The sequence below is a fragment of the Acomys minous genome (assembly GCF_964271855.1).
Source record: "Acomys minous genome assembly, chromosome: 10".
Lineage (NCBI taxonomy): Eukaryota > Metazoa > Chordata > Mammalia > Rodentia > Muridae > Acomys > Acomys minous.
Genome location: NC_140491.1, coordinates 119802171 through 119829064, shown reverse-complemented (window position 1 = coordinate 119829064; position 26894 = coordinate 119802171). Strand labels below are relative to the sequence as shown.

General features: G+C 36.5%; 2 protein-coding genes across 2 annotated transcripts; both read left to right on the top strand.

Moving 5' to 3' along the window:
- Window positions 1–9976: 9976 nt before the first annotated feature.
- Window positions 9977–10936, top strand: LOC311606792 (olfactory receptor 8U8; the record flags this gene model as incomplete). Its single annotated transcript, XM_084798204.1, has 1 exon — window positions 9977–10936. The coding sequence occupies one exon, from the start codon at window positions 9977–9979 to the stop codon at window positions 10934–10936; it is 960 nt and encodes a 319-aa protein (XP_084654330.1).
- A 9116-nt stretch (window positions 10937–20052) lies between these two features.
- LOC311607351 (olfactory receptor 8U9) lies at window positions 20053–20997 on the top strand (the record flags this gene model as incomplete). The annotated part of the gene is made up of 1 exon (XM_084799003.1): window positions 20053–20997. One exon carries the CDS (start codon window positions 20053–20055, stop codon window positions 20995–20997), a length of 945 nt encoding a protein of 314 aa, XP_084655129.1.
- Between the last annotated feature and the right edge of the window lie 5897 nt (window positions 20998–26894).

Here is a 26894-nt window from a genome sequence, read left to right as displayed (position 1 = left end):
CTGTAAGACCCTCTTGGTTAATAAAGACATGCTTATGATAGCCCCACATTGCATAATAAAAAGTTAGAGAAGGCTGGCTTACAGGTTTGAAGCCAGTCCTGGGCAAGCAAAGGGCACAGGATTGAAGCAGAACTGAGTTACAAAATAACCAGAAGCTCTTCTGGTTGGGACAATAAATTAAAGACATTGCTGTCACTAACTATCCAGGAGCAATCTGATAGCTAATTTGGAAGGAACATTTCCAAGAACATGAAGATGTTCATCTTTTTAAAAAATTATTCATTGATAATTTATGTTGTATTTAGATTATATCTGTTCCAGTTTTTCATAACAGCTCCTATTGAACCATCTTTCCCATGCACTGTATTCTCTTTTTTCTCTTTCAATTAATTAATGTTTATAACATACTGATTATACATTGAATTTTTTGTTAAGTAAATATTAATGCTAGAGAGGAAGAGAGGAAAAGACAGACAGGAAGAAGGGAATATAATAATGAAAAAAAGATGGTAGCAGAGAAAAAAGAAAGATGATAAGGAGTAAGGAAAGAAAAGAGAGGAAGAGAAGCAGAGACAGACAGACAGACAGACAGAGGCAGAGACAGAGAGAGGGAATGAGAACATGAGAGAAAATATTAGTGCGAGTGATAAAAATAGTACAGGAAGCCACTAACAGGGTTTCCAACAGATAAAGCCAAAACAATTTTAGTTGAAAAATTTACATATGTACATGCTAATTAAAGCACTTTAATACCTAAAAGATAAGATTCCACAATATTTTAAATAAATGTTTACATGAATTATAAGTAATGAAAAACAAGCAATTGTCCCATAATGGAGAATTCTATTCAGCCCTTTGGGACTGGGCCAATAATTCTTTTTGTGTGATTTTATCACAGTGCTTTCCTTCTAAATAGTACAATATTCAAAGTAAAGGTGCAGCATTAGAGTGGAGAAAATGGCAAACACTAATTCAGCTAGAAAATAGATTAACACTACCAGCAATCAGTCCACCCTAGAATGGGCTCCTTCATGATGTGAACAAGATTAAAAACTCACTGCTTTTATTTCTTAATCTACACCTATAACTTAATTCAATGATGAGAAAAATTGAGAAGATGCCCAATAGAAGATTACTACAGAAAACATTCTCCAGAATATCCCCCCCTACAAATAGCCATAAAACATAGAGAAGCTGTGTCACCAATTGAACTTCTATTTTAAAATAAAATATGGGAGCTGAAAATGCCACTGAGCTTGTGAAGTGCTTTTCTCTTATGCATGAAGCCATATGTTTAGCTCCTTGGACCTGCCTTGAGTGTTTAAAGTAATTTGTGAAATAAGATTTGTAAACAGAATGTGTTTCTTTCTCAGGTGAGGCTGCTGCCAATACAACACCACATTAAAACAAACAAAAAACAAATATATATATATATATATATATATATATATATATATATATGAAACAGGTAGTGTAAAGTCATCACTCACATAACAATGCACATGTGTATAAACAACATCCCCACACATACACACATACACCCTCAGAAAATACAAACGTACACAGGACACTTTACAGATGATTGACACTCATTGAAAGTTCAGACCACCTGTCATAATAGCTCACATTTCTAATCCTTAAGCTTGGAATTCTATAACAAGAAGTCAAAAGTGTGGCCCAGCCTTGTACAAGAAAAAATTGAAGCCTGCATATATATCAAATTTGTGGCCATTTATTGACCAGAATTACTCATCAGTCCTCAGATTGTAAATTGTATCACTAAAATGAAAATAATTTTGTCTGTCAGAAATTTAAAACCACAAAATTTACATTTCTTAGCTATATGGATGGATGCATACTCTTTTTCTAGACATCATTTTGTCTTTTATTGTTTATTTTTCAGTGATTTACCTGATGTATACTTTTGTTAAGATAAACAGATTTGGAGTTGTACTAAATGCATATTTCATTGATGGCCTTATAATTTTCTACAGTTATAAAATCTCTAAGCTACCTTACATTACGGCTTTATTCAAATGGGACTATCAGTTTTTCACATGTCAATCTCTTGTAATAACTCGGAAGGGAATAACATATTAATAACAGTGTCCCTTTGCAATTTAGCACAGCCAGTGGGAAAAGACATGTCTTATTTTAAGAACTTGATAATTAGAACTCAGATAAGTAAACTTTATAAATGTAAATTGTGCAAAATAAAAATGTAAGAACTGTAGAGTAAATACAGAATCTCCTCTAAGGTGGATGAACTCTGCTGTTCATTGTAAAAGACCAAGAACAACGTCTCTGTGCTTATACAGGATGCCGGATTCAGTGTCCTGGAGAGGTGATTTGAATGAGAATTTCTCCCTATTCTTAGGCATTTCAACACCTGGTCCCCATTTAGTGACACTGTTTCGAGCTATGCAAGAGGGGGTAAGTAACTGGGGCGAGCCTTTGGTTTTAAAAGCCCTGTGCTGCTACCACTTTGTTCTCCCTGCTTTGTGCTGATCTTGGAAAACATAAACTCTCAGCCTTCATTCTTGCAACCATCTGTCTACCAGTCCCTTCCTTCCATAATGGAGTCACAGTGCTCTGGAGCCATAAGTCCAAACAAACTCTTGAGAAACTGTAAAATTATAAAATGTAAGACACTTGTTTGCCCTGCCTGCCCAGAGGCTTCTCCTAGTTCTCATTACTGCTAACCTCAGGAGTTCCACCATAGTTCCCAGAATGTGAGCTCCCAAATATCAGACGTCCCATATGGTTTCCAGTAACCGCCCTAGGGACCCACACCCAAGTCCCCACAAGGAGTCTCCCAACGCCAGATGTCCTAATGTCCATATGGTCTAACTTGATAAGCAACCCCACCTGCTTTGCGGTTTTAGCCTTTAAAACTAGCCTGTAACAGTCACTGGCGGTCCTTGGCCTCTCGAGTGCTGAGGGATCCTGGCACGTCAGCAACAAACCTTTGCTTTTGCATCAGTGCATTGTGTCTCGAGTGGTCTCTTACGGCGACCTCCTTCCCGAGCTGGGCGTGAGGGTCCAACACTCTTCCTTTTCTAAGTGGTTTTTTATCGTGATGTTTTATCCACAACAAAAGGAAAGTAACTAATACACTTGGGCAGACCCCATTAAAACTTTGCGCGTCAATGACGTGGTGTAGGAACAGATGTCATTTAAGTGATTACTAGGTGCATGAGTCAAATCTACTCCGTGCACTGAAATATCATCCTTTATGCCAAAGTTAATTCTGATAATTTCATCATTATACTGTAACAAGAAATAAAGCATGCATTTCACTTTTCAAAGAAGATATCACCACAGATAGGCACATATCTCAAGCTTTCATATCTCAGATTTAAGACCTCCCTAAACCCTTATTTTTTGAAAAATAAAGATATTCAAAGTCATTGAAACATTTTTGTAGAACTTTCATACGAAATAAAAGCTGTTACATTTTTTATTACTATAAATTATTCACATTACATCTGGATGTAACCCCCTAGCTCTTATCTTCTGCTCTCCCTCTTCCCATCTATTCCCCTCCCCTAGACCTCTGACAGATAAGGTCCTCCTCCACCACCTTTGGACCACAGCCTGTCAGGTCACATCTGGATGGTCTGCATCCCCTTCCTCTCCGCTAAAGGGCAGTGATGAAAGGGCCCCAGAGAGCTTGTCAGAAGCAGTCACTCCTTCCCCCCTGCCTCCCTATGTGGTGAACGAGCTGTCCATTAGCTACATCTAAGCAGGGTGTCTAGGTCCTCTGCTTGCATTGTCCTTGGTTGGTGCATCAGTTTATACAGGCTGCCTGGGGCCATACTCAATTATAAGGGGATTTTAGACCATCACAGATGTCCTCTGAAAGACTACAGCCAGGGGGGATGTAGACAGATACTGGGATGTCCAGCAATTGATGTACTCTGAGAAACTATACCCAGCGGAGGATCGTGACAGACACAGGGATGTGCAGCGGGACTCTGAGCTAAGAGCTGCAAGCTGTATGGAAGAGTTGAGGGATGAAGGGATGGCGGGGGTGGGGCGGGGGTGGGGCGGGGGTGGGGCGGGGGTGGGGCGGGGTGGTTGTCAGGAGCTCCACAAGAAGACTATCAAGGTTGTTATATTTTAAAAGCAAGAGGAGTACTGCTTAATTTTTTGCATTTAGTAAATTACTATTAATGCTATTGCATAATTGCAACAAATCTAACAGCAAAATTTCTTATTATAAAATTAAGCCATGAAGCTTTATCTAAAATTTAGAGTAATAAAATTTTAGCAGCTATATCCTAGATGAAACTGGTGAGTGAACACAGGTCATTGATTTAGTTCTCTCATTTACGTTATAAAAAGTACTTCAGGGGCTGGAGGAGGAGCTAAGTAGTTAAGAGAACTTGCTGCTCCTCCCTAAGACGTGGGTTCAGTTCCCACCACCCACATAGGGGCTCAAACCATGTGTAACTCTAATTCTACGGGGATTGGGTGCCTCATTCTGCAATCTGTGGATATTACACACACATACATACCTACATACAGGCAGACACTAGGCAAAGTACCCATACACATAAATAAATATTTTTCAAAGACAAAGTCCTTTTTTGCTACCAAAAGAACCACAAAAAACAAAAAAACAGCCTCTAGGTTATTTTCATCCTAAACTACTGTAAAATTGCTTCAGTGTTTAATGTGTACAAAGTATTTATTTAAGCTCTTACAATGAAATTATAAACAAAAGTGACCTGAACCAGCAGGTCAGTCTTCAGTGACAGGGTACTAAGTGGGAGATTCCTAAATGCGAAGGTAAGAGGACATAAAACTGGGGTTAGAACTCTAGCACAAGTTGATATCTTATGCCAAGTGTGTTTATTAAGAAGTACAACATGTTACATACAATTTGCAGTAGAAAATTGGGACAGAACCAACAAAAATGCATCATACAATGGACAATGTCAGTAGGAAGATCACCAATGTTCCACAAGGGGAACACAGCCTATCTCCATAAGGGCTTTTCCAGGTGCAAGGGCCACGTGTCAGTCAGACGCCAAGGGCTACCACAAAGTTACACCATGCAACAAACCTCACACAAGAGATTTATTAGAGAGAGACAGAGAATGGAGGCCTCCTCTGAAAGGGAAGAGAGACAGAAGAGGGGTTGGGGGAGCAGTAGTCTATTCCTGGGCCTTTTTTTTTCATTTTTTTCTCCTTTATTAATTTATTCTTGTTACATCTCAATGGTTATCCCATCCCTTGTATCCTCCCATTCTTCCCTCCCTCCCATTTTCCCCTTATTCCCCTCCCCTATGACTGTTCCTGAGGGGGATTACCTCCCCCTGTATATGTTCATAGGGTATCAAGTCTCTTCTTGGTATCCTGCTGTCCTTCCTCTGAGTGCCACCAGGTCTCCCCCTCCAGGGGTTAAAGCATGCACAGTGAGCAAGCAGAAAAGTACAGTGCAGCAAAAAGTGTTGGTTAGCCATGTACTCTTGATACATTATTAGTGCTCAGTCCCGGAGGTCAGGGATTTCTAAGACTCCAAGCTTGGGTCAGGCCAGAGCCTGGGTGATTTTCCATTGGCCTGTTATAGTACAATCTCAAGAGTATCAAAACCAAGCACACAATACCTTTGGACTAAAAACCATAGCCTCTTAGGGTAGGAAGAGTTGGGATTTCAGGAACTGAAGCAAAAGCTCCCGAAAGTCCCTGGCCGCTGGCAATTTCTGGTTCCACTAAAAGTAGAAAACTAATTACTAGATGTTAAGGAGCATAACATAGAAAAGTTATAATAGGAGGCTGTAGTTAGTGTATTTTGTACATATATTAAACACTATTTAATCACATTAATAACTATCAGTATTAAATGCTAATCAAAAACAAAGTAAAGCTGGACATGGTGGCGCACTCCTGTAATCCCAGCACTCAGGAGGCAGAGGCAGGTGGATTACTGTGAGTTTGAGGCCAGCCTTGTCTACAAAGTGAGTCCAGGACAGCCAAGGCTACACAGAGAAACCCTGTCTCAAAATAATTCAACACAGAAAAACATAGTGACATTAGCTAATTACAGTGTCACTATTAAAAGTTATCAGAATCTTGGTAAAAACACTACAATAAAGGCAAAGCTATAGATACAGACTAGAGAAACAGGGACTTCTAATATATCTCCCACTGGAGTACAGAATCCCACTGCTCTGATAACCTCATTTTCATATTCTCTGGAGTAAGAGCCTCTGGGACAGAGACAATAACAAAAACATGCAGCCAGCTACTCTGGGCACCCATTATGAGGAGACACAGAAGAGCATCCATTCTGGGTAGGTTAAAAGAGTATCTGTGTGAGTTAGAAAGCTACTACAGTGTTTTAAGATGAAAGTAACTACAATACAATACATTGGTTTGGAATAAAACTGAGATTCACTTTGTTAGATAATAACAAGAGTGTTTTCTGTGGTTTGTTTAGTTTTTATAAATGGTTAGAAGTTATAATATGAAACAAGTATAAATTCATCAAATAAATCACCCAGTTTACCGGCTACAAAGTTAGGGAAAACCAAGGTCTCGATTAATCAAAATCTAATTCATGTGCACATTGTCTTTCATCTTTGTAGTACCTATAGATTTTGCTTAAAATTAGTGATAAATGAACTACACAAATGTCACTAATGTTCCCCTAAATATACATCACAAAGAAAGGAATATGCCTTAAAAGTACAGGAAAGAACTAATCAAATACTTGTAGTAAAATTCATTTTCATTTCCTCCACTATATACCTAGAAGCAGTTATATTAAGAAATTAATTAAAATTGTATTACTCTCAAATAAAAAGTGTCTAAAGTTGAACACAGGGAAAAGTGTGGGAACAAATGGTAAGGGAGAAATGCAAATGAGATGTCAACAAGTTTTCTATTTAAAAAAATAAAAAGAAGGTACTCATCATGAAGGTGAGAATCCAGGTAGATTATCCTAAGGTATATTTTGAAATAGACAATAGATAAATGATGATTATTCCTTTCGATATCCATGTTTTTTCTTTTTGGCAATGGGGATGTTTGCTTGTTTATTTGCTTTCTGAAGAGAACTATATATTATAAGAAAAAAAAGAATTCAAGACAAAGAAAATGTTATTGACAAACAGAAAGTTATAAAATCAAAGTTTGGATTCATACATTTGGCCCATAGGTACAGTGAATTAAAAGTCACTTTTGATAAGTTCATATATTAGTATTGTAACTATATCACTTTGTTCTCCCTCATGACGTCCCTCTGACACCTCACAGGCCCATTTCCACTCAAACCAATTGCCTTATTCTTTAATTATTATTGCTATATATATATTTAAAATATAAATTTACACATATTTTATGTGAAGAATTAAATATTTTAAAGTATCAAAAGTGAAGAAATACAAATGACAAGGAAAAGATGCCACAAGTACAGGTAGATAAAGTATCTTGTTATCTCTGGCCTGGGCTATGCTGTCTTCTCTTGATCTTCCTTAAAGTTACATATTCTTCTGAAAATTAATAACATTTTAGCATATAACATTAAGTAAAAAGCTATAATGTAAACCTTCTACCCCTAGTGTTAATATAAGAAAAATAAAAGTCACAGACGCTTTAGAAATGTGGTTACAAAGCACAATGGAAGTATTCAGAGCTCTTTCCAGACAAGTTGCTTACCCAATGGATTAAATAAAAATGTATGTATGTATGTATGTATGTATGTATGTATGTATGTATGTATGATTTAAAGTTAGACAGAGTACACATTTTGAAAATTTGCTTATATCTGCTAGTAGTATATCATGAACTCAATTGCTGGGACCTCAACTGATGGTATTTAAATTAAATACAGAATTGTATAGTAGATTGCAAAACAGCTTGCAAGCTCAGAAAATGAGACTATTATTATTTTGGATAAAGTTATTAATCTTACAGCATATTGTAACAATACTTATTCCTTTAATTTGTCATAAAAATAATTAACACTGAGAAGACTAACAAAGGTATTTTTATTTTACTTTTGTTTTTATCTGTTTGTTTCCTATGGTTCAAATTACTTAAAAAAAAAACATATAACAGAGAAAATACATGTACCAAGGGCATTACTTCCTAATAATATCTTGGCTTCTGTCACTGAAAATAAAAAAAAAAAACTTGATTGGTTCAAATCAGCTTACATGTGCTAGCTAGTTTTTATGTAACTGGACTAAAGAGGATCATCTTAGAAGATAGAAATTTTCTCTTAAATGAGAAAATGGCTTCATAGGACTAACCTATAGGTAAGTTCTGAACTTCTTCTTCTTCTTCTTCTTCTTCTTCTTCTTCTTCTTCTTCTTCTTCTTCTTCTTCTTTGTTGTCTTCTTCTCTGTTATGGTTTTTGTTGATCACTGATGTGTGAGTAGCCATGTGAGTGTGGATGTGTCATACCTAGGCAGGATGTTCTGGATGGTATCACACAGCAGGCTGAGAAAACTATGGGTAAAGTGAATAGTAGTATAGAACCACTATACAGGCCAGTGTGCAGAAGTCCCCCCGTGGCCTCTGTCCCAGTTCCAGTCTCTGGATTCCTGCCTTGATCTTCCTTCATAGTGGACTATAATCTGGACACAGATGATGAAATAAACCCTCTCCACACAAGTTGACTTTTAGTTATGACATTTTTACAACAACAGACACCTTAGTGAAGACACTAATTGCTTGACGCATATACTAATTTAAAATGATCAGTGTGTATTCCATTGAATTGAATAACAGCTGTTAGCACACAAAAGTATTTGTATACTCTTAAAGAAGAATTAAAACACAGACTTGTTTTACTAATATATTTATTTTTATAGAGTAACTTTTGCAAGAGTTAAATAATTTGTAGTTTTTCATAAAATGTCATTTTGAGATAATATAGATGAAATAAAAAGCTAATAGAGAAAGAGAATATGAGGGATAAAAATGAGAAGTAGCAAAAATGATATGTTATATTATTTAGATATGCGAAATTTCAATTAAGAAATTTAGGCAATGTTGTTGAGGAAAGTTAGGCAATGATGATAAGGAAAACAAAGATTTTTTCAACTTCAAATGCAACAGGAAAATAAGTTCACAGTACATCTCAAATATTTTTAATATAGGACTTTAAAAAACATACAAAAGCACATCTCTTGTAAGTGGGTTGGCAATGAAATATCCAAATCTCTTAGAAAACAAATACAAATGTTCTTCCAAGAATCTCCCAAGCATAGACATTTTCTCTGGCTATTCCCTGGTCTGGTCCTTTAGAAATCACATTTAATGGTCATGGCGTATGGTCCTAGCACTTGGGAGGCTATGACCTACAGAGTCAGGGTTGAGACCAGCATGGGCTAAATAGCAAGACCGTCTCTCATAAGAAACTGGAAAAATAAAATAAAAAGAAAGAGTAGATAGAGATGTGAATTGTTCTATACAAATAAAACTGGTGACATTTTGGGCTTCCAAGAGGGGAAAAACACATATTTTATTCAATTGAGAAAAGAATAAGAAGTGCATTTTAAGTAAAAAAAATTTTTTTTAAACATGAGAATACTCAAAACAATTGTTTGACATTATTTCACTTGAATATATCTTATTTTGGAGTTTTCAGTTTTAAAATACTCAAAATAAAATATTTACATTAAGACTTGGTAAAATGAAATGAGACAAATGAACACCTTTGCTGTGCCTTCCATGATCTTAGCTATTTTCAGTTTCTTCATTATGAAGATATTCAAGATAATACTTACATAAAATAAATTGTTAGTATAAAGAAAAATACAAAACTGTATTTAATCCAACAATGGAGCTTTAAGCATATGGATGGGTACTTTTCCCCTTTAATAGTGAAAAAAATAAGGACAAAAATCTCTCTTTAGGTGATAATACAGTACTACTTCAAGTACCATTTGTATTATATGAAGTATAGATGCCTCGTTTGAATTTTCCTTTACTCCTATGACAGATGTCCTGAAGACTCATGGCTCAGACAAACTGCACCCAGGTGACGGAGTTTGTTCTTGTGGGCCTCACAAACCGCCCGGAGTTGAAGATGCCCCTCTTCGTGGTGTTCTTATGCATCTACCTTTTCACAGCAGTCGGCAACCTGGGACTGATCCTGGTCATTCGGACAGATGTCAGACTCAGCACACCCATGTACTTTTTCCTCAGCAACCTGGCTTTCGTTGACTTCTGCTACTCCTCTGTCATCACACCTAAGATGCTTGGGAACTTCTTGTACAAACAGAATGTGATATCCTTCAACGCATGTGCTGCCCAGTTAGGATGCTTTCTCACATTCATGGTATCAGAGTGCTTGCTACTGGCTTCCATGGCCTATGACAGATACGCAGCCATTTGTAACCCTCTACTGTATATGGTCACAATGTCCCCCGGAATCTGCATTCAGCTTGTAGTTGTGCCCTATAGCTATAGTTTTCTGATGGCATTGGTTCACACTCTTATAACCTTCCGGCTGTCCTATTGCCACGCCAATGTCATCAATCACTTCTACTGTGATGACATGCCTCTTCTCAGGCTCACTTGCTCAGACACTCGCTACAAGCAGCTGTCTATTTTGGCTTGTGCTGGAATCACGTTCATTTCTTCTGTACTGATTGTTTCTGTCTCCTACGTGTTCATTATTTCTGCTATTCTGAGGATGCGCTCAGCTGAAGGAAGACGCAAAGCCTTTTCCACCTGCAGTTCCCACATGATAGCTGTGAGCATATTCTATGGAACTCTTATTTTTATGTACTTACAGCCCAGTTCTGACCACTCCCTTGATACAGATAAGATGGCCTCTGTCTTCTACACAGTGATCATTCCTATGCTGAACCCTTTAATCTACAGCCTCAGGAACAAGGATGTGAAAGATGCCCTAAAGAAAGTCATAGGCAGTAGAAACCAGACCTCTGTGTTTGGAGAACTAAGAAAATGATTTCAATAAACAAGCATACATTTTCTTTCTTAGTTTTTTACCCCAACATTAGTGAAATGACTGTAATATCTTAAACTTAGTTGCTATTTAATAGAGATATGTTCATTATAAAATCAAACAGTTCTGTGTCTTTCTTTACTATTTTAATCTTTTATTGAAATAGATAATTTTTCATAAAATATATTTTGATAATAGTTTCCCCTCCCTTGACTCTTATCAGTTCTTCCCCACATACCCTTCCATTTAAAATAACCCCCTTTCCGTTTCTCGTTAGAAAACAAATAGGCAACTAAGAAATAATAATAAAATAATATAAAAGAAAAGCAAAATAAGATAAAACAAACGAACATAAGGAAAAGAGCACAAGAAATAAAATAGATGTAGAGACTCACTCATTCTCTCATGCTCAGAAACCCCATAAAAAAATCCCACAAAACTGGAAGCTATGACATGTACGCAAAACATGTGGTGTAAAGAAAAAGAATCACAAAGAGTATATTAAATTAAAATAAACAATAAAAATAATGTCTCTATCAAACCCTGTTGTCAGGACTCAGGGCATTTTAAAGAAGAGAAGGCAGAAAGAGGGTAGCAACCAGAAAGGATGGAGAATATCAAGGAGACAAGGCCTTCTAGATACAGCAGAGCTGGCACACATATCAGCTTGCAGAGGCTGAGGCCGTATGCACAAGATCTGCATGTGTCTTCATCAGATGGGGTCCTAAAGCTGAAGGAAAAAGTATACAGACACCCTATGTCTAACCTGGAAGCTATCTCTAACTAACAAACCACTTGCAAATAAAAATTTATTTTTTTCCAAGGCCGTCTCACTGAAGAAACAAATCACCCTTAAAGACAGGATACATGCCCAGTCACAGATAACAAACAGAAAATGAATACCGCGGCATCTTTGTCCTTGTCTTATAAAACCCTATCAGAGGTTTTTATTATTATTATTATTATTTTCATCTGTGTTCTTTCTTTAGCATGTCTTTTTATTCTGACTCAAGTACCCAAGCAGGTAATTTTCAGTGAAATGTATTCCATCTGTTTGCTTCCACCTGTTTTGGGACTTTAAGATGAACTGTGTTTCTTGTAGACAGTCAATAAGTTAATCTCACCTTTCTTCCGTGTCTTCTGCCTCTTGATTTCTTTCTACTCCCTTTTCCATGATGATCTCTGAGCCTTAGTGATATTAATATAAATGTCCTGTTTAGTACTTGATCTTCTCCCAATCTCAGCATCCTTAGCAATAATGAGTCACTGCAATTGCTACCATTCATTGCAAAGAGAAGGTCCTCTGATTAGGATGGAAGTAATATTTGTCTGTGGGTATTGAGACAAATATTCAAAGGGCAAATAAGCACCATGACGATTTAGTTTTTTAAAAACTGTGGTGATCTTCCTCCTGCAGGGACCAACATTCATCATCCTCCATCCTAAGGAGGCCTGTATGTGGCCTGAGCAATACTCAGCTTAGAGCCCTCTCCACTGATGACTCCATATGGCTGACCCACTTGGGATATACACAGAACAGAGTCAGAAGAACCAGCAAAGGTGAGCTTTTTGTTGGACCCAACCTCTGCTGTCCACCATCCCAAGAAGGCCTATGTTGTGCCCAGCAACATTCAACTTAGTGCTCTCTCTAATGCTGACTCCAGGATCTGCCAGACTCATCTGGGACAAGGCCCAGAGGGACCACCAAATTTGCTAACAACAGAGACAACCAGATAGCTAAAGGTCAGTAGAAAAACAAAAGTAACAAAACCCAGGGCAATAAGACAACAGTGGAAATGAGCTAACCTACCACTGCAAACCCAGAAGATACTATCACTTCTGAAGCACAAGAAATCAAACATAAATCTGAAGTTATGACAAGGACAGACACCTGGGGCTGGAAGGTGAAGGATGCAGGATGTCTGCATCCAGCTTGCCGAGAGGAATGAATCCTGTCAGGTCTGATCCAGTTCTTTTGCTCTGAAAACATAATTTCTCACAAGCATTATACAGATCTAACATTGTGATGGTATGAGGTGTGCAGGATGAAAAGAGCAATTAAGGATGGTTCTCTGATCATTTTATGAGCAGAAGTAAGACATCTACAAATCTTCCTTTATCCATTTGCAGAAGTAAGACATCTACAAATCTTCCTTCATGCCATACTAAGATTGGCCTCTAATTATAAATCATAGACAATCTGTGACCAACACGAAGCCTTGTCTAGGCATAAACCTTCGTATCTCAGCCAGTCTCAGAGCCATCCCCATGTAGTGGGATTAGCAATATTAGTTACCTGCTTGTTCTGCAGTTTGAATTCTTTACATCTCGATTGAAGCCTCCTCCCTCATCACCTCCTGATCCCACCCCCTCCCTCATCCCCTTCCCCTCCCTCCCCTAGTCCATAGTAATGGGAGCCCTCCTCGGCTTAATGTTACTCATGTGTTTGAGTAACTATATTTAAAATTATATTGACATTTAAATTTGACCTAACCATTCATTTCTGCTTTTGAGCCACTAGTGTGTATGTTCAGCTTATCAGACTAGTTATATAAATAGCTGATCCCTCTCTTTCTATATATATATTTGAAATAAATTGCAGAAATTCTAGTCTTAGACTAGAATTATGATGTTCTGTAGGAATATTTGCATTCTTCACTGGGTATAGGCAGTTACTTCCCAGTACATATAGTATCAAAATGAAACAAGTGTATTGACAACAGCATATTGCACATAAATCTCACCCTCAATTACTCTGGTAACTGGGCACTAACTCTATTGGCTAATTTATTAATGTATAATGTAAAATATAAAAATCACATGACATATGCTTATTACTGAAGTAAGTTCACAGTTTGGCACAAATCAAGTCAATATAATTTGGGTTTCTAACTTCCTATCAAAACTGAGAAACGAGGGAATTATCTTCCTTATGCCAAAGATTTAACTGGTCTTATCACTTAGCAATTTTAAGGTCTCTAAAAGAAAGCTAACTAGCATTTATTTGTACCCTTCATCTTTGAAAGATAAGATATATCTAGGGATCTTGTCTATCTGCAGATATTATTGGCCTTCCTAAAATATTGAAGTCTCAAAAGTATTTCATCTGAAAAGATAGACAACAGGCTTTGAATATCCTTTCCTCACATCCCATGAAGGCTTTTGATTTGAAAAAAAAAAATGTTTTCTCTTCTTTGAGTTGTTTTTTCTTCACTTTGGGCTACAACAAAAACACCATAAAATTGCATACTGAATAATAAAAATAGGCTTTCTCACGACTGTAGAATCCAGTTGTCTAACCATGATAAAGATTCTACCTAATTTTGTTAAAGACAGAGCTCTCTTCTGGCTTGTGGAGAACCTTATCTTTTTGAAGAGAAAGAAGCAGTGTGGGGGAGATAAACACAGAGAAACTGATTGAAAACATGCTCTGGGCAGTCACTTCTTAGAAGGATACTAATTCTATCACCTCCACGATGTCTGCTCATCTTAATTTCATTTCACAGGCACCACCTTAAAATGCTATTTTATTAAGGAGTGAAGTTTTAATACATGGTCTTTAGAAGATAAGAGTCTGCCCATTGGAGGATCATTGTTTCCTAGTATATTTTTAAAAGCATATGATTTCCCTGGTGTGGTCAAGGGCTGGCCAATAAAACAATGGTGACTTTTCAGGCAGTGAACTGTCTCAGCCATTTTTTCATTTTGAAAGCTGCTAACCTGCACTTCTGGTTCACTCACGTATTTAAGTTTTATTCCTTCTCTAATCACTGATGAGGTTAAAGACCAGATAGTTTAGTCTTAAAATTAAGCTTAGTGGGTTAGGGGTTAAGATATTTTTAGATCAAGATATATGTCTTAAGTTAATAGAGATGAGATATGATAGATACTGATCTTCATTCAGAAATTTAGACCCAACGAGCTAGGAAAGATGTTTCCTTCAATTTTGCCAAATACAAATAGCCAAATCATGATGAATGTAACATTTATATAATTCCTGATTGTCTCGTGGTTCTTCCTGCTGTATGTAGTTTATTTTATTCATGTGTATAAACGTATATATTTAAAAAGAAACATAATAAAAAGATTAAAAACAATCTATAACATTATGCTTTAAATCATATAGCTTTAAATCATATAGTCAAGAAAGTAAATCAATATAAAAAAGCCAACAGTCCAGAATTTTAAAAACACAAAAATATGGAGCATTATGTTCTACCATCCTCTGAAATGGGTTCATGGGAATTAGTTCTTACAAATTTTATGCAAATTGCAAGAATTATCTTAAGGTAGTTTGTACATATTTTTGCAACAATAAATATAAGCATTGTTACTAAGCAACTAATAATATGGCAATTAAAATCAGAGACAAATGTCAATTATAAAATCAGAATATTAGAGCAATTATGTGATAAAATAGAGTTTAAGATCTGTGATTTCCATAAACCAATGGATTATATTAATTATCTCACACCTGCCTTTGGGTGGCTATGGAGCATAGACTATAATTTTTCTTGAACATCTTTTTTACGTCATTATTTTAAGTAGACCCTTTGGGATAGAGACACTGATAAAATCCCCTGTTTTGTTTCTCCCTAACCATTACTTGTAGAAGAAATAGAACTCATGTTTTCCAAGTAAGTTCAATGAACGGATTCTGACATTATTGAAAAAAATGAATATTGTAAAATTGAAGAGCATAATAGGGTTCAGACTGAAACGTTCAATAACTATTTCTAATCTAATGCTAATTCAAGTGTTTTCTCTTTTTATTTTAGTTGTATATTCACTTAATAGTATATAAAATATATAATTAGATTGAGTTGAGAACTATAAAATTTATTAGATTATTTTGGAAGGGGTTGACTTTTAAAGAAAAGATTTTAATCTATGTCAAATCATCACTTTTTAAAATTCTGTTCTTTTGGTAGCAATTTTTCCGTTAGAAGAGCAACTGTATATTAGGAAAGCAAAACCTATGCCTAGACTTAAAACTCCACCACATTTTTTCATCTTTGATAAAATAACATGAGTATTCAACCCAGAAGAGCTATTTTGTACTTCAGTAAATAAGCTACATAGTTTTGAATAAGCAACAAAGTTACTAGTCATGGCATTGCCATAATTTAATTACTAGCCTCAATTTTAAATATCATGCTAGCACACAGCATATATTACAACCTGGACACAGGAAATCCAACAGTGCCTCAACTCTACACAAAGAACTACAGTCAACTAAGTAATGCTGAGAGTGGGAGAAATAGACTCCCCAGGGACATCACACAAATTGTTTATCCAAAAACAAATGGTCATCCTTGAAAACAAATATATAATTATACAGTTATACAGACTCAGCCAATTGTATGCATTTAGGAATGTGTGTGTGTGTGTGTGTGTGTGTGTGTGTGTGTATGTGTGTGTGTGTGCGCCCGTGCATATAACAATACTTAATGAAAAGAGAAGCCATGAATTTGAAAAAGAGCAAGGAACATTATAGAGGAGGTGTTGGAGGAAGAAACGGAAGTGAGAAATCTGAAATAATATCATAGTATTATAATTCTACAAATAAATAATAAATGAGCTTATTGTTTTGTAGGAGAGTCGAAGTGTCAAGAAACCCTACACCTATTGTTGTAGACTCAGGATCAGAGATTTGTCCAACCTATATGCATTGTGTGTGGAACTACTGAGTATATGTGTTGTGGAAATTCTAGAAAAAAAAAGTGCTTTTTAAAAACTTTCTCTGAAGATAATAGATTTTATTATGGTTTTGATCCAATACTAAAAGAACATGATGCTCAAGCAAATATATATTGTTAGTACTTTCACATAAATGTTTCTTTTTCACAGGTATATAAGTTAAAATTGTTGATGAAAATTCTGGGTGTAAGGAAAAGTGGTACAGTAATTCAGAAAATGAATAAAATATATTATCCCAAGAAACCAGAAAATGGTTAAAGAGAAGGCATGAGTGTTTGTGTTTCTAGAGTTGGTGGCATGACTGACAGGTTCTGGGTGGAGGAAAGGGAAAAATTAAGCATATACATTGAGACTGTATGAGATGGTGAACATGCTGCAGTTTTGTTGAAATGGGTATTTTTTTATCAAAGGAAAAAATAGTGCAGTAACCTATTGATATTTAGACATTTACATATTTATATATGAGGATATAATTTTGGATATTTTCACATGTTCTGTGATCATTTTAACATATTTCCAACACTTGATCATAGTTAAAAATATCCTTATGCCACTGTCAAATGGATTTACAAACAAAAGCAGATTTTTTTCTTTTCCTAATTTGAAATTGTTTCCGTCAGCTGAAGACTGATCATTTCCTCATATCAAAGTAAAACATTAGACTTAAATTTTCCTTGTTCTGTGTTGCTTGCCATGCATTTAAATTTTTGTATGTCTGTGCTTAAAGATGAAATAGAATGAAGTGCTTCTGTGTGTGTGTGTGACATTGTATGTGAACATGTTTGCAAATGCACCTGTGAATATAATTGTGAAAGTCAATGATCTCAACTTAAATTTTTTTTCACCTTATTTTGAGACAGATTTCTCAGTTTGAGTTAGATTGACTTGACTGGCCACTGATCAAGCATCTTTCTGGGACTGTGACCCCAGTACTAGGCTTACAGATACATATCTCCACATGCCTGGATCTAAAGTGGGAGATGGGGATATGAACCCCAACCCATCCACTTGCTCACACAGCAAATACTTTAGTCACCAAGTGGTCTCCAGAAGCCCTGTAATACAATTCCTTAGTATGAAATAAATTGAAACAGAAAATTTTGAAAACCCTTACCTAGCATGTAGTTCTTGCCCTACAAACATCTCAAATGAAAACAAAACCAAAGGTTTCTTATCATATGAAACCATTTTGAGATACTTAAGTGTGTTCGACAGAAAGAGAAACAGGAACTGAAAGTTGTTTGCATATTTTACCCAAAGTGATTCTTTTAACAGCACTTAAACTTTATCGAATTTGATCTTAATTTTTCAAAGAGAGAAAGATATTAAATTATTAGAAGATTTGGTAGCAAGAATAGTTGCATATGTTATGTTATTTTGTGAGTAGGAATATAGATTGACAAAACAAAGTTGATATTGTGTGTCTCTCTCTCTTTCTCTCTCTCTCTCTCTGTGTGTGTGTGTGTTTGTGTGTGTGTGTGTGTGTGTGCTCGCGCGCATGCATGTGCTTCTGTATATTAGTCACCTAAAAAGTAACAAGACCTAAGTAAATTGGTTCATCACTTGGGATGTGATAGCACTTTTTTTTCTTTTGAGACAGGGTTTCTCTATGCTAGCTTTGGCTGTCACTGGACTCACTTTGTAGACCAGGCTGCCCTGGAACTCACAGAAAGCTGCCTGCCTCTGCCTCCCAAAGCCTGAGATTCAAGGCCAGTGCCACCACACACAGCTGATGGCACTTTTTAATTAAAGTTATTTTTAAATATGGGTAAATGCATTGAGTGTAAACATGTAATTCATCTTACATATGAAGATTTTTTTGTAACCGTCACACACAAAAAAGTGAGGGAACACCTTAGCTATGCAAAGTCTAGAATGACCAGTGCAGACACCTTACATCCTTTCTGATTATCGCCTGTGCTGTTATATTCATTCCCTCCCTTCTGGTTATCTTTTTCGTTGTTTATATTTTCCTTCTTGTTATTATTATTTTGTGTGTTGAGACAGAGTCTCAAGGAGCCCAGACTGGACTTTCTATCCACAAATGAGGGTGACTTTGAATTTTTGCTTTCTGGTGCCTCCACCTCTCACAATTCTAAGATTACAGGCATGCAGCACCACACTGAGATCCTTGATTCTGACTCTTCTCTTCTCCTGTGTGTACATCACTGATGTCATCTTTAGGATGAACTCTGCTGAAGAGAGATATGAAGCCGTAATGAGGATGTAATCATGAGATGCCCAGGGCCTTGTTTAAAAGCCCAAGCTTTTGATTCTAAACCTACTTCAGATACTGAACCTTTCTGAGAATCTTCTCTTTCATTTGTATAATAGATATTTTACAACAGATTATTTTCAACAAAAAAGGAATAAATATGCAATAAAACACATTATTGTTTCTGTTATCATGCGACCTGTGCACATTTCTAAGATCATTATAAACATATGGAAGTGACTAGAACTCATAAGATAAGGGCCCTAAACACTAAGGTGTCCAGTGGGAAGATTTAGGAATGAGGCATAAAGAAGACAAAACAGTATATGGACTGAGGGGGTCTTGTATAAGCTGATGACTTATTCTAAGCAAGCTTCTTAAGAATTACAGCATCCTACGTACTATTTGCAGAGGGAGGAATAAGCCAGGTCCAGCACAAGGCTAAATCAGACAAGTTGACAAAGAGAGCACAGAATACTTCAGACATGGTGACCTCAGGGCTGACTGATAACCACAAACTGGAGGAAAGAGTCATTTTCCCAGAAACTGCAACCTTGACTTCTAGGCATTAACTCCAGGCCCAGGGTAGCTTTGCCAAGTTTGCTTCTGGACAAGGACACAATGCTAAAGTTTCCTTTGTCCATTGATTAGGGCCTCATAGAATGCACGTTTGCCTGACTTCCAACATGTAATTAGCTATCATCATTTATCTACGGTATGTAGAAGATACACAACTGAAGAAGATTCTGTACGCTTCCATGGAGGCAAAATGTAGTTTATGTTAGTAGGTATGGTGACGCCATTTGAATAGATTCATTTTTAAATCTATGTCAACATTTTCTGATAAATGTTTGTTTTAAATATTTTATTTATTTATATATTTATTGATTTATTTTTATCTTTCGGGAGAGGGTTTCTTAAGATTAGTGTTGAGTGGTAAATAATAAATGGCAATTTCTAGAAAAGACTAAATCAGTGAACTGGCTCTTATCCTTTATCAAGTTAGAGGAAGAGAAATGTTTTGAAGAAAATACCTCCTCATAATCATTTCATGTTCTGACTCCAAAAGGGTTAATTATTTTAAAATTCAACTATAACTTTTATGTTAACAATGCAATGCTTTTCATTACATTAAGATAAACATCCTGTAAAATGTTGGTTACAATCTTTTCTGTTGACTTGTGTATAGATTTCAGGAAGACTCATGGCTCAGATAAACTGCACGCAGGTGACAGAGTTCATTCTTGTGGGTCTCACAGATCGCCAGGAGTTGAAGCTGCCCCTCTTCCTAGTGTTCTTTTCCATCTATCTTTTTACAGCAGTTGGCAACCTGGGTTTGATTCTGGTCATCAGAACAGATGCAAGACTCAACACACCCATGTATTTCTTCCTCAGCAACCTGGCTTTTGTCGACTTCTGCTACTCCTCTGTCATCACACCCAAGATGCTTGGCAATTTCCTGTACAAACAAAATGTGATATCCTTCAACGCATGTGCTGCCCAGTTAGGCTGCTTCCTAGCTTTCATGACAGCTGAGTGTTTGCTACTGGCTTCCATGGCCTATGACAGGTATGTGGCCATTTGTAACCCTCTACTGTATATGGTCCTCATGTCCCCAGGAATCTGCCTTCAGCTTGTAGCTGCTCCCTATAGTTACAGCTTCCTGGTAGCACTGTTCCATGCCATCCTCACCTTTCGCCTCTGCTATTGTCACTCCAACGTTATCAACCACTTCTACTGCGATGACATGCCTCTGCTAAGGCTAACTTGTTCAGACACTCATTCCAAACAGCTATGGATCTTTGCCTGTGCTGGCATCATGTTCATTTCCTCTCTTCTCATTGTTTTTGTATCCTATACATTCATTATTTCTGCCATCCTGAGGATGCGCTCAGCTGAGGGAAGACGCAAGGCTTTCTCCACCTGTGGTTCTCACATGCTGGCAGTGACCATTTTCTATGGAACCCTCATTTTTATGTACTTGCAGCCCAGTTCTAACCACTCTCTAGACACAGACAAAATGGCTTCTGTCTTCTACACAGTGATCATCCCAATGTTGAACCCCTTAATCTACAGCCTAAGGAACAAGGAAGTGAAGGATGCCTTGAAGAAATTAATTATCAGTTGGAATCAAACATTTATGTCATGAAATTAAAAATACATTCTTAATTAATAGATTATGTGTGTTTTTCTAATGAAAGAATATTAACATATCTACTGTTAATATATTACATATAGAAAAGTTACTTTCCTACACAGAGAAATGTTCACTGTAGAATATGATTTGATTTATAAAACTAGATGTAATAATTGGAAACTTGTTCTTCTATTCCTGAAATGGAATATGTACAACAAAAAAATTATTTGGGTAACAAGAATTTATGCCAAATACTCCTTGCCCAAGAGAAAACAAAATATTTAATTAGCAGTCTTTTCATTTTTGTTTTTAAGTATAAATTTGAGATTATAATGTAATTGTAACATTTCTTACTTCTATTTCCTCCATCCAAACTCTTTCTTATACCCTTTGGATTTCTTGTTCAAATTCATGTCGTCCTTTTTACTAATTACTAATTGCTAGTGTGTATGTCTCTGTGTGTGTGTGTATGTGTGTGTGTGTGTGTGTGTGTGTGTGTGTGTGTGTGTGTGTGTGTGTGTGTGTAGATATATCCTACTTAGTCCATGTAATGCTACTTGTCTGTATGTTTCAGGGATGAGTCTGTACTCTGGATAATAATAGTATGTTCTTCTCTGGAAAAGATCACCTCTCCTGCCCCCAGCTTTCCTCCATTGCCCTTAGTTCCTTCCATAAGGTTGAAGCCTCATAGGCTTTTCTCCATCTGCTTTGGCATGTTCGTTGGTATCATCCTTGCTCAGCCCATGTTCAGGCAGTGATGCCTGTGAGATTCTGTGGGTGTGTATTTTGGTATTACTTGAAGACACAATCTCATAGTAAACTCCCTGACCCTCCAGCTCTCCCAATCTTTCTGTTCCCTCTTCTCTTCTTCCACAACGTTCCCCAAGATTTAGGTGCAGGAGTGTTTGGGACTGAGCTCCACTACTGCACCCTTAGGGCTATTGTGCCGTGCTGGTCATTGGTTCATAGGCACCATAGCTGGATTAGCCTATTAGTTGCCTTCCTCCCTTTGAGAACTTGCATGGTGCTTTCTAGTACTATGAAAGGGAATATTCAGGTAAGTTCCAGCTCAAGGGTCTTTGAGTTCTGTGTATAGTGTCACCAGCAATAGAGACGTATTTATAATATCTCCAGAGCAACCAGAAGCAACAGCAATAGGCTCTGTGTTTGAGGAGTCTCAAAGACAGCCCTGCCTAATAACTAAAAGACAGCTTCCTGGGTATTCCTTCAAACTTATGGTCAAGTGATTTTTGGCTCTTGAAGAGAACACTTTCAGTCCAGTTGAGAAAATTTATACAAATATGTATATAATCGATTTTTTAGCTAAGTAGTTAATGGTATGTTTCCTTGTGACTTTTTAAGACACCCCACTGTTATTTTACCTGCCTATCTCCTTCTGTATTTAACTCTATCACCACCCCTAATGATATTTACATTTTTTCATCCCCCCGTATAATCACTTATATTTCCCTTATCCCCTTTTAGCCATATTTTATATTCAACTCCTCGTATGTCTTTAAAGAACCCACCCTTTTCCCAACACCTGATCAAATCATTTGTACCTTAATATTCTTTTCTTCATGAGTATTAATGTTTCTATGCTTATAGGTAGAACTCAGAGAAATGTTCAACTATTTCTCCCACTTACTTCAATACTTTAAGTTTTACCTGTGTTTCCTGTTTTCTAATTTCTTAAATTTATTCACTTTATATCCCAATTATAGCCCATTTCCTCTTCTCCTTCCAGCCTCACATTTCCTCTTGCCCTGCCTCTAGTCGTCAGAAAGGGGGAGTCCTCCTCCCTTTCTATTTGACCACACCCTATCAAATTTCATCAGGACTGCCTGCCTGTATTCTCTTCCCACGTGGCCTGGCAAGGCTGCTTTTCAAGGCGGGAAATGATGATTTCAGAGTTAGCGCCTGCTCCCCATGTTAGGGGACCCACATGTAAACTGAGCTGACTGTGTGGGCAGGGGCCTACGTCCTCTCCATCCACTGTCCTTGACTGGTGCATCAGTCTCTACAGGCAGCCCCTGGGCCTAGGTTTGTTGGCTCTGTTTATCTCCTTGTGCAGCTCCTGTTCTCTCCACGTCCTTCTATCCCCCAACTCCTCCATAAGACTCCCTGCACTCTGCCCAAATTTTGGCAGTGAGTCTCAGCATCTGCTTCAATTCCCTGCTGGGTGGAGTCTTTCAGAGGACATCTATGGTAGGCTCCCTTGCTCTTCCCTCTTTTAAGCTGCTTCTTGTGTCTGTTCTGTTTGCCCCTCTGAATGAGAATTAAGCATCACCCATGGGATACTCCTTGTTATTTAGCTTATTTAGATATGTAAGTTGTAGTACAGCTAGCTTTATAATACAGATTATATAGCTAATATCTGCATATAAGTGAGTATATACCATGCCTGTCTTTCCATGTTTGAGTTACCTCGCTCACGATGATCTTTTCTATTTCCATACATGTTATGGCAATTTTATGATTTCTTTGTTTTTAATATCTGAGTAGGATACCATTGCATAAATGCACAACAATTTCTTTATCCATATTTTGGTTGACGGACATCTAGGTTGCTTAAAACTCTAAAATTGTCTTGTCTTTATAAATTTAACAAATTGTACTTACTAATGTTGGTATTACTACATTCTAATTCCATACATGTGAAGGATTTGGCCTGACTTTCTATTGCCGTAGATGTCTTGATTTGTCTTTACAAAGTAATTCTTTAAGAAAAAAAAAGTTTTAATATGGCTCCTAGCACATGCTATATATTTTCTATTCTATCTTTTAAAAATATAGTTTGAGGATAGAATTCCTAGGGAAGGACTTCATATGTTATGTAAATGTACTCATTATAGTTGAATTAATATAGACCATGTAAACAGGAGTAAGAATCATCATACTCAGGTGAATCAGCCATTTGCTCTATATGCAGCCATTTCCTATATATGACATATAGCATAGATAGTACATCAAAACGTAATATAGCTTTGTGAACGAGCATCATGTATCTATCAGCATTCTTCTTCTATCACCAAAAAGGGGAAATAACTTATAAAACTATAAAGTTCTACCATATATTTCAGATTTTAAAAGTTATTCTAGTACAGTTTAATGAATACAGGAGTCATAAGAGTCCTGAAGACATGAATTAGTTATAACATTTGTCAGCATGAGCCCTGAAATCACTCCGATTTTCATTGCATTGAAAAGTCCCTGGAGCATTTATACTGAACCAAACAAGCTTAGTTACTACACAAACAGTGAAGTTACAGCCAAAGACTCTGAGCTGATGCAACATGTATCTTTTACAATGGGCTATATGCAAGAAAACATGTTCAACATTTGCCAAGACAGACAGGACAGAGGGGCGGGGAGGGAGGGAGATATCTGACTTTTAAAATACATAACAGTAAACTTCTCATTTCTAAATTTACTACTGCCACACTCTCTTGGCAGCACATACATAATGTGTGAAAATGTCTTCATAATAGACTAAAGCATTTTTCCTTTTTTCTTCATATGAAGAAAACTTATGTCATAGAAATTGAAATTTTGAGTCACATCATCATGTCTTCAGGTCAAACCCAAGACCAGGGTGACTGAGTAGTGGTGTGCAACTGTGTAAAACTCTGATGGTCCATGACTCAGAAAACATCCAGCTCAGAACGCAAACCTTGTGTATCACAAACAACGTATTACCATGTGCCTAAGTTCTCAATCTCTCTAAGGGCCTAATACCTAGTCAGAAACTATACTCTCAGAAATAAAAATAATTGTCTAAGGAAAAAGATTACTCCTTTCCTCCCAGGTCATAATTACATCAACTGCAATTCCCATCAGGGTTTTAATGAGCATTCATATGTACTTACATCTTCTACAGATTCTGAGGCTTTACAGACATGCTGTGAGATACAGGCTCTATGTGCAGAGGGCACAACCAAACCAGAAGAACTGGATTTGGAGCCTTTCCTTGTTGATTTGGTAGTTTGTATCAGGTATTCCTCTGAATTAGCCGACATGTTTTAAGAACTACATAGAACAGTAAGATGTAAGTCATTATCAGAATCAACTTCCATAACTTTTAAAGGAGAAGCAATACATTCCATATAGCTAGATCAAAAGAAATTTCAAAGGTTGACGAATATGCTATGACTATTAAACTGCACGTAGCATTTGCACATTTCACTTCCTACTTAACAGTAGAATTTCTTCTTTCGTTAGTACAATTCTTACTTAATATGAAGTACACTAATGATATTTAGCGTTTTGTCGTAATATTTGATTCACAAGAATTTTTATGGCTTTATACTAAGTGAGTGGCTGAGAGATTAATGAACTTCCTCCTATGTGTCTAAAATATGATGTGAACCCTCTATAGATATTTTAGTGGAAAGAGATTAGATATGTTTTGAATTGCATTGAACAATGAATGGTCTTTTATTTATGTGTTTCCAGACATTTATATTGAATGTGTGATTTGGTACTCACTTGACAGAGAAAGCAGATATTTTAAATTGTGCTATCTTTTGGAAATCGGAGCCTCTAACAGAATTGAGGAGTAGTGATTTATTTTCAAATCTCTTACTGTGAAAGCTATAACTCCTGTTGGGGAATGTGTTAAATCTGTGAGACCCAACTTAATCAGAGGCTGTTCTCTCAGTACACAGGAGACATCCAGAAGGGAGACCATCATGGTCCATTGCTCCTAGAGATATCGCTGGAACTTCACACCCTACGAACACTGTCAACTCTTTCACTTGTACATCTTCAAAGAAATGATCTCCAAATGATTCCTTCAGTTTGATAGTAGGTGTTGCTCTCTGATAGGCTAGCTTCAAACTTTTTAATTTGTACTATTTCATTAATTTCAAAATTATTACCAGTCTTAGCAGTCATTTAAACTTTTAAATTTTGTGTTTACGTGGTCTGCTATTCTTGACTGGAGTAAGATGAGACAATAATAATTATCTGGAAAGTATATAGATTTTTAATGTTTCCAAGAATGAATCTGTCATCTATCTATCTGTCTATCATCTTTCTATCTATCTATCTATCTATCTATCATATATCTATCAACATACTATCTCTCATCATTTTATCATCTATTCATCTGTTTTTCATCTATTTATCAAATATTAGCCCATTTATTATTTAGACTTACACACACATATATATACATATATACATGCACACACACACACACACACACACACACACACACACACACACACACACACACATATATATATATATATATATATATATATATATTGGGGTTACAACAAGTGTTTGATGATTTTCATAGATGTGAAGAAATTATAAAACATATTGATGATCATCCTAGAATCAAACCCAGCAGAGGGAAGAAACTTCCTGTGAAGCAGTAATCTACTAGGTTCATTGAAAAACAGCATGAGGATCTGCCATGTACAAGTCTTGGTGCTTGGTAACAATAATATCAAGAATATGAATGAATCTAATGAAGCACTTAAAGTGACACTTGGATATTTGACCAAAAGAAAATGATTTAATTTCTATAAAGTTGTTCATATATAATGACAAAACTAATAAATAAAATCATTCATGAATATTATTACATAGAAAATATGTAAAGAGAACACAAAATCAGGATCATAATTTTTTCTCACTGGCATGGAGAGTGTCGCAATTAGGTCAGTCCTTAAAAATGCAAGCAGGTGGGCTGGATAAATGGCTCAGAGGTGAAAAGCACTGTCTGCTCTTCCAGAGGTCCTGAGTTCAATTCCCAGCAACCACATGGTGGCTCACAGCCATCTGTAATGAGATCTGATGCCCTCTTCTGGTGGGCAGGGGTACAAGCAGGCAGAGCAATGTATACATAATAAATAAATAAATAAATATTTAAAAATGCAAACAAATACATTATACAG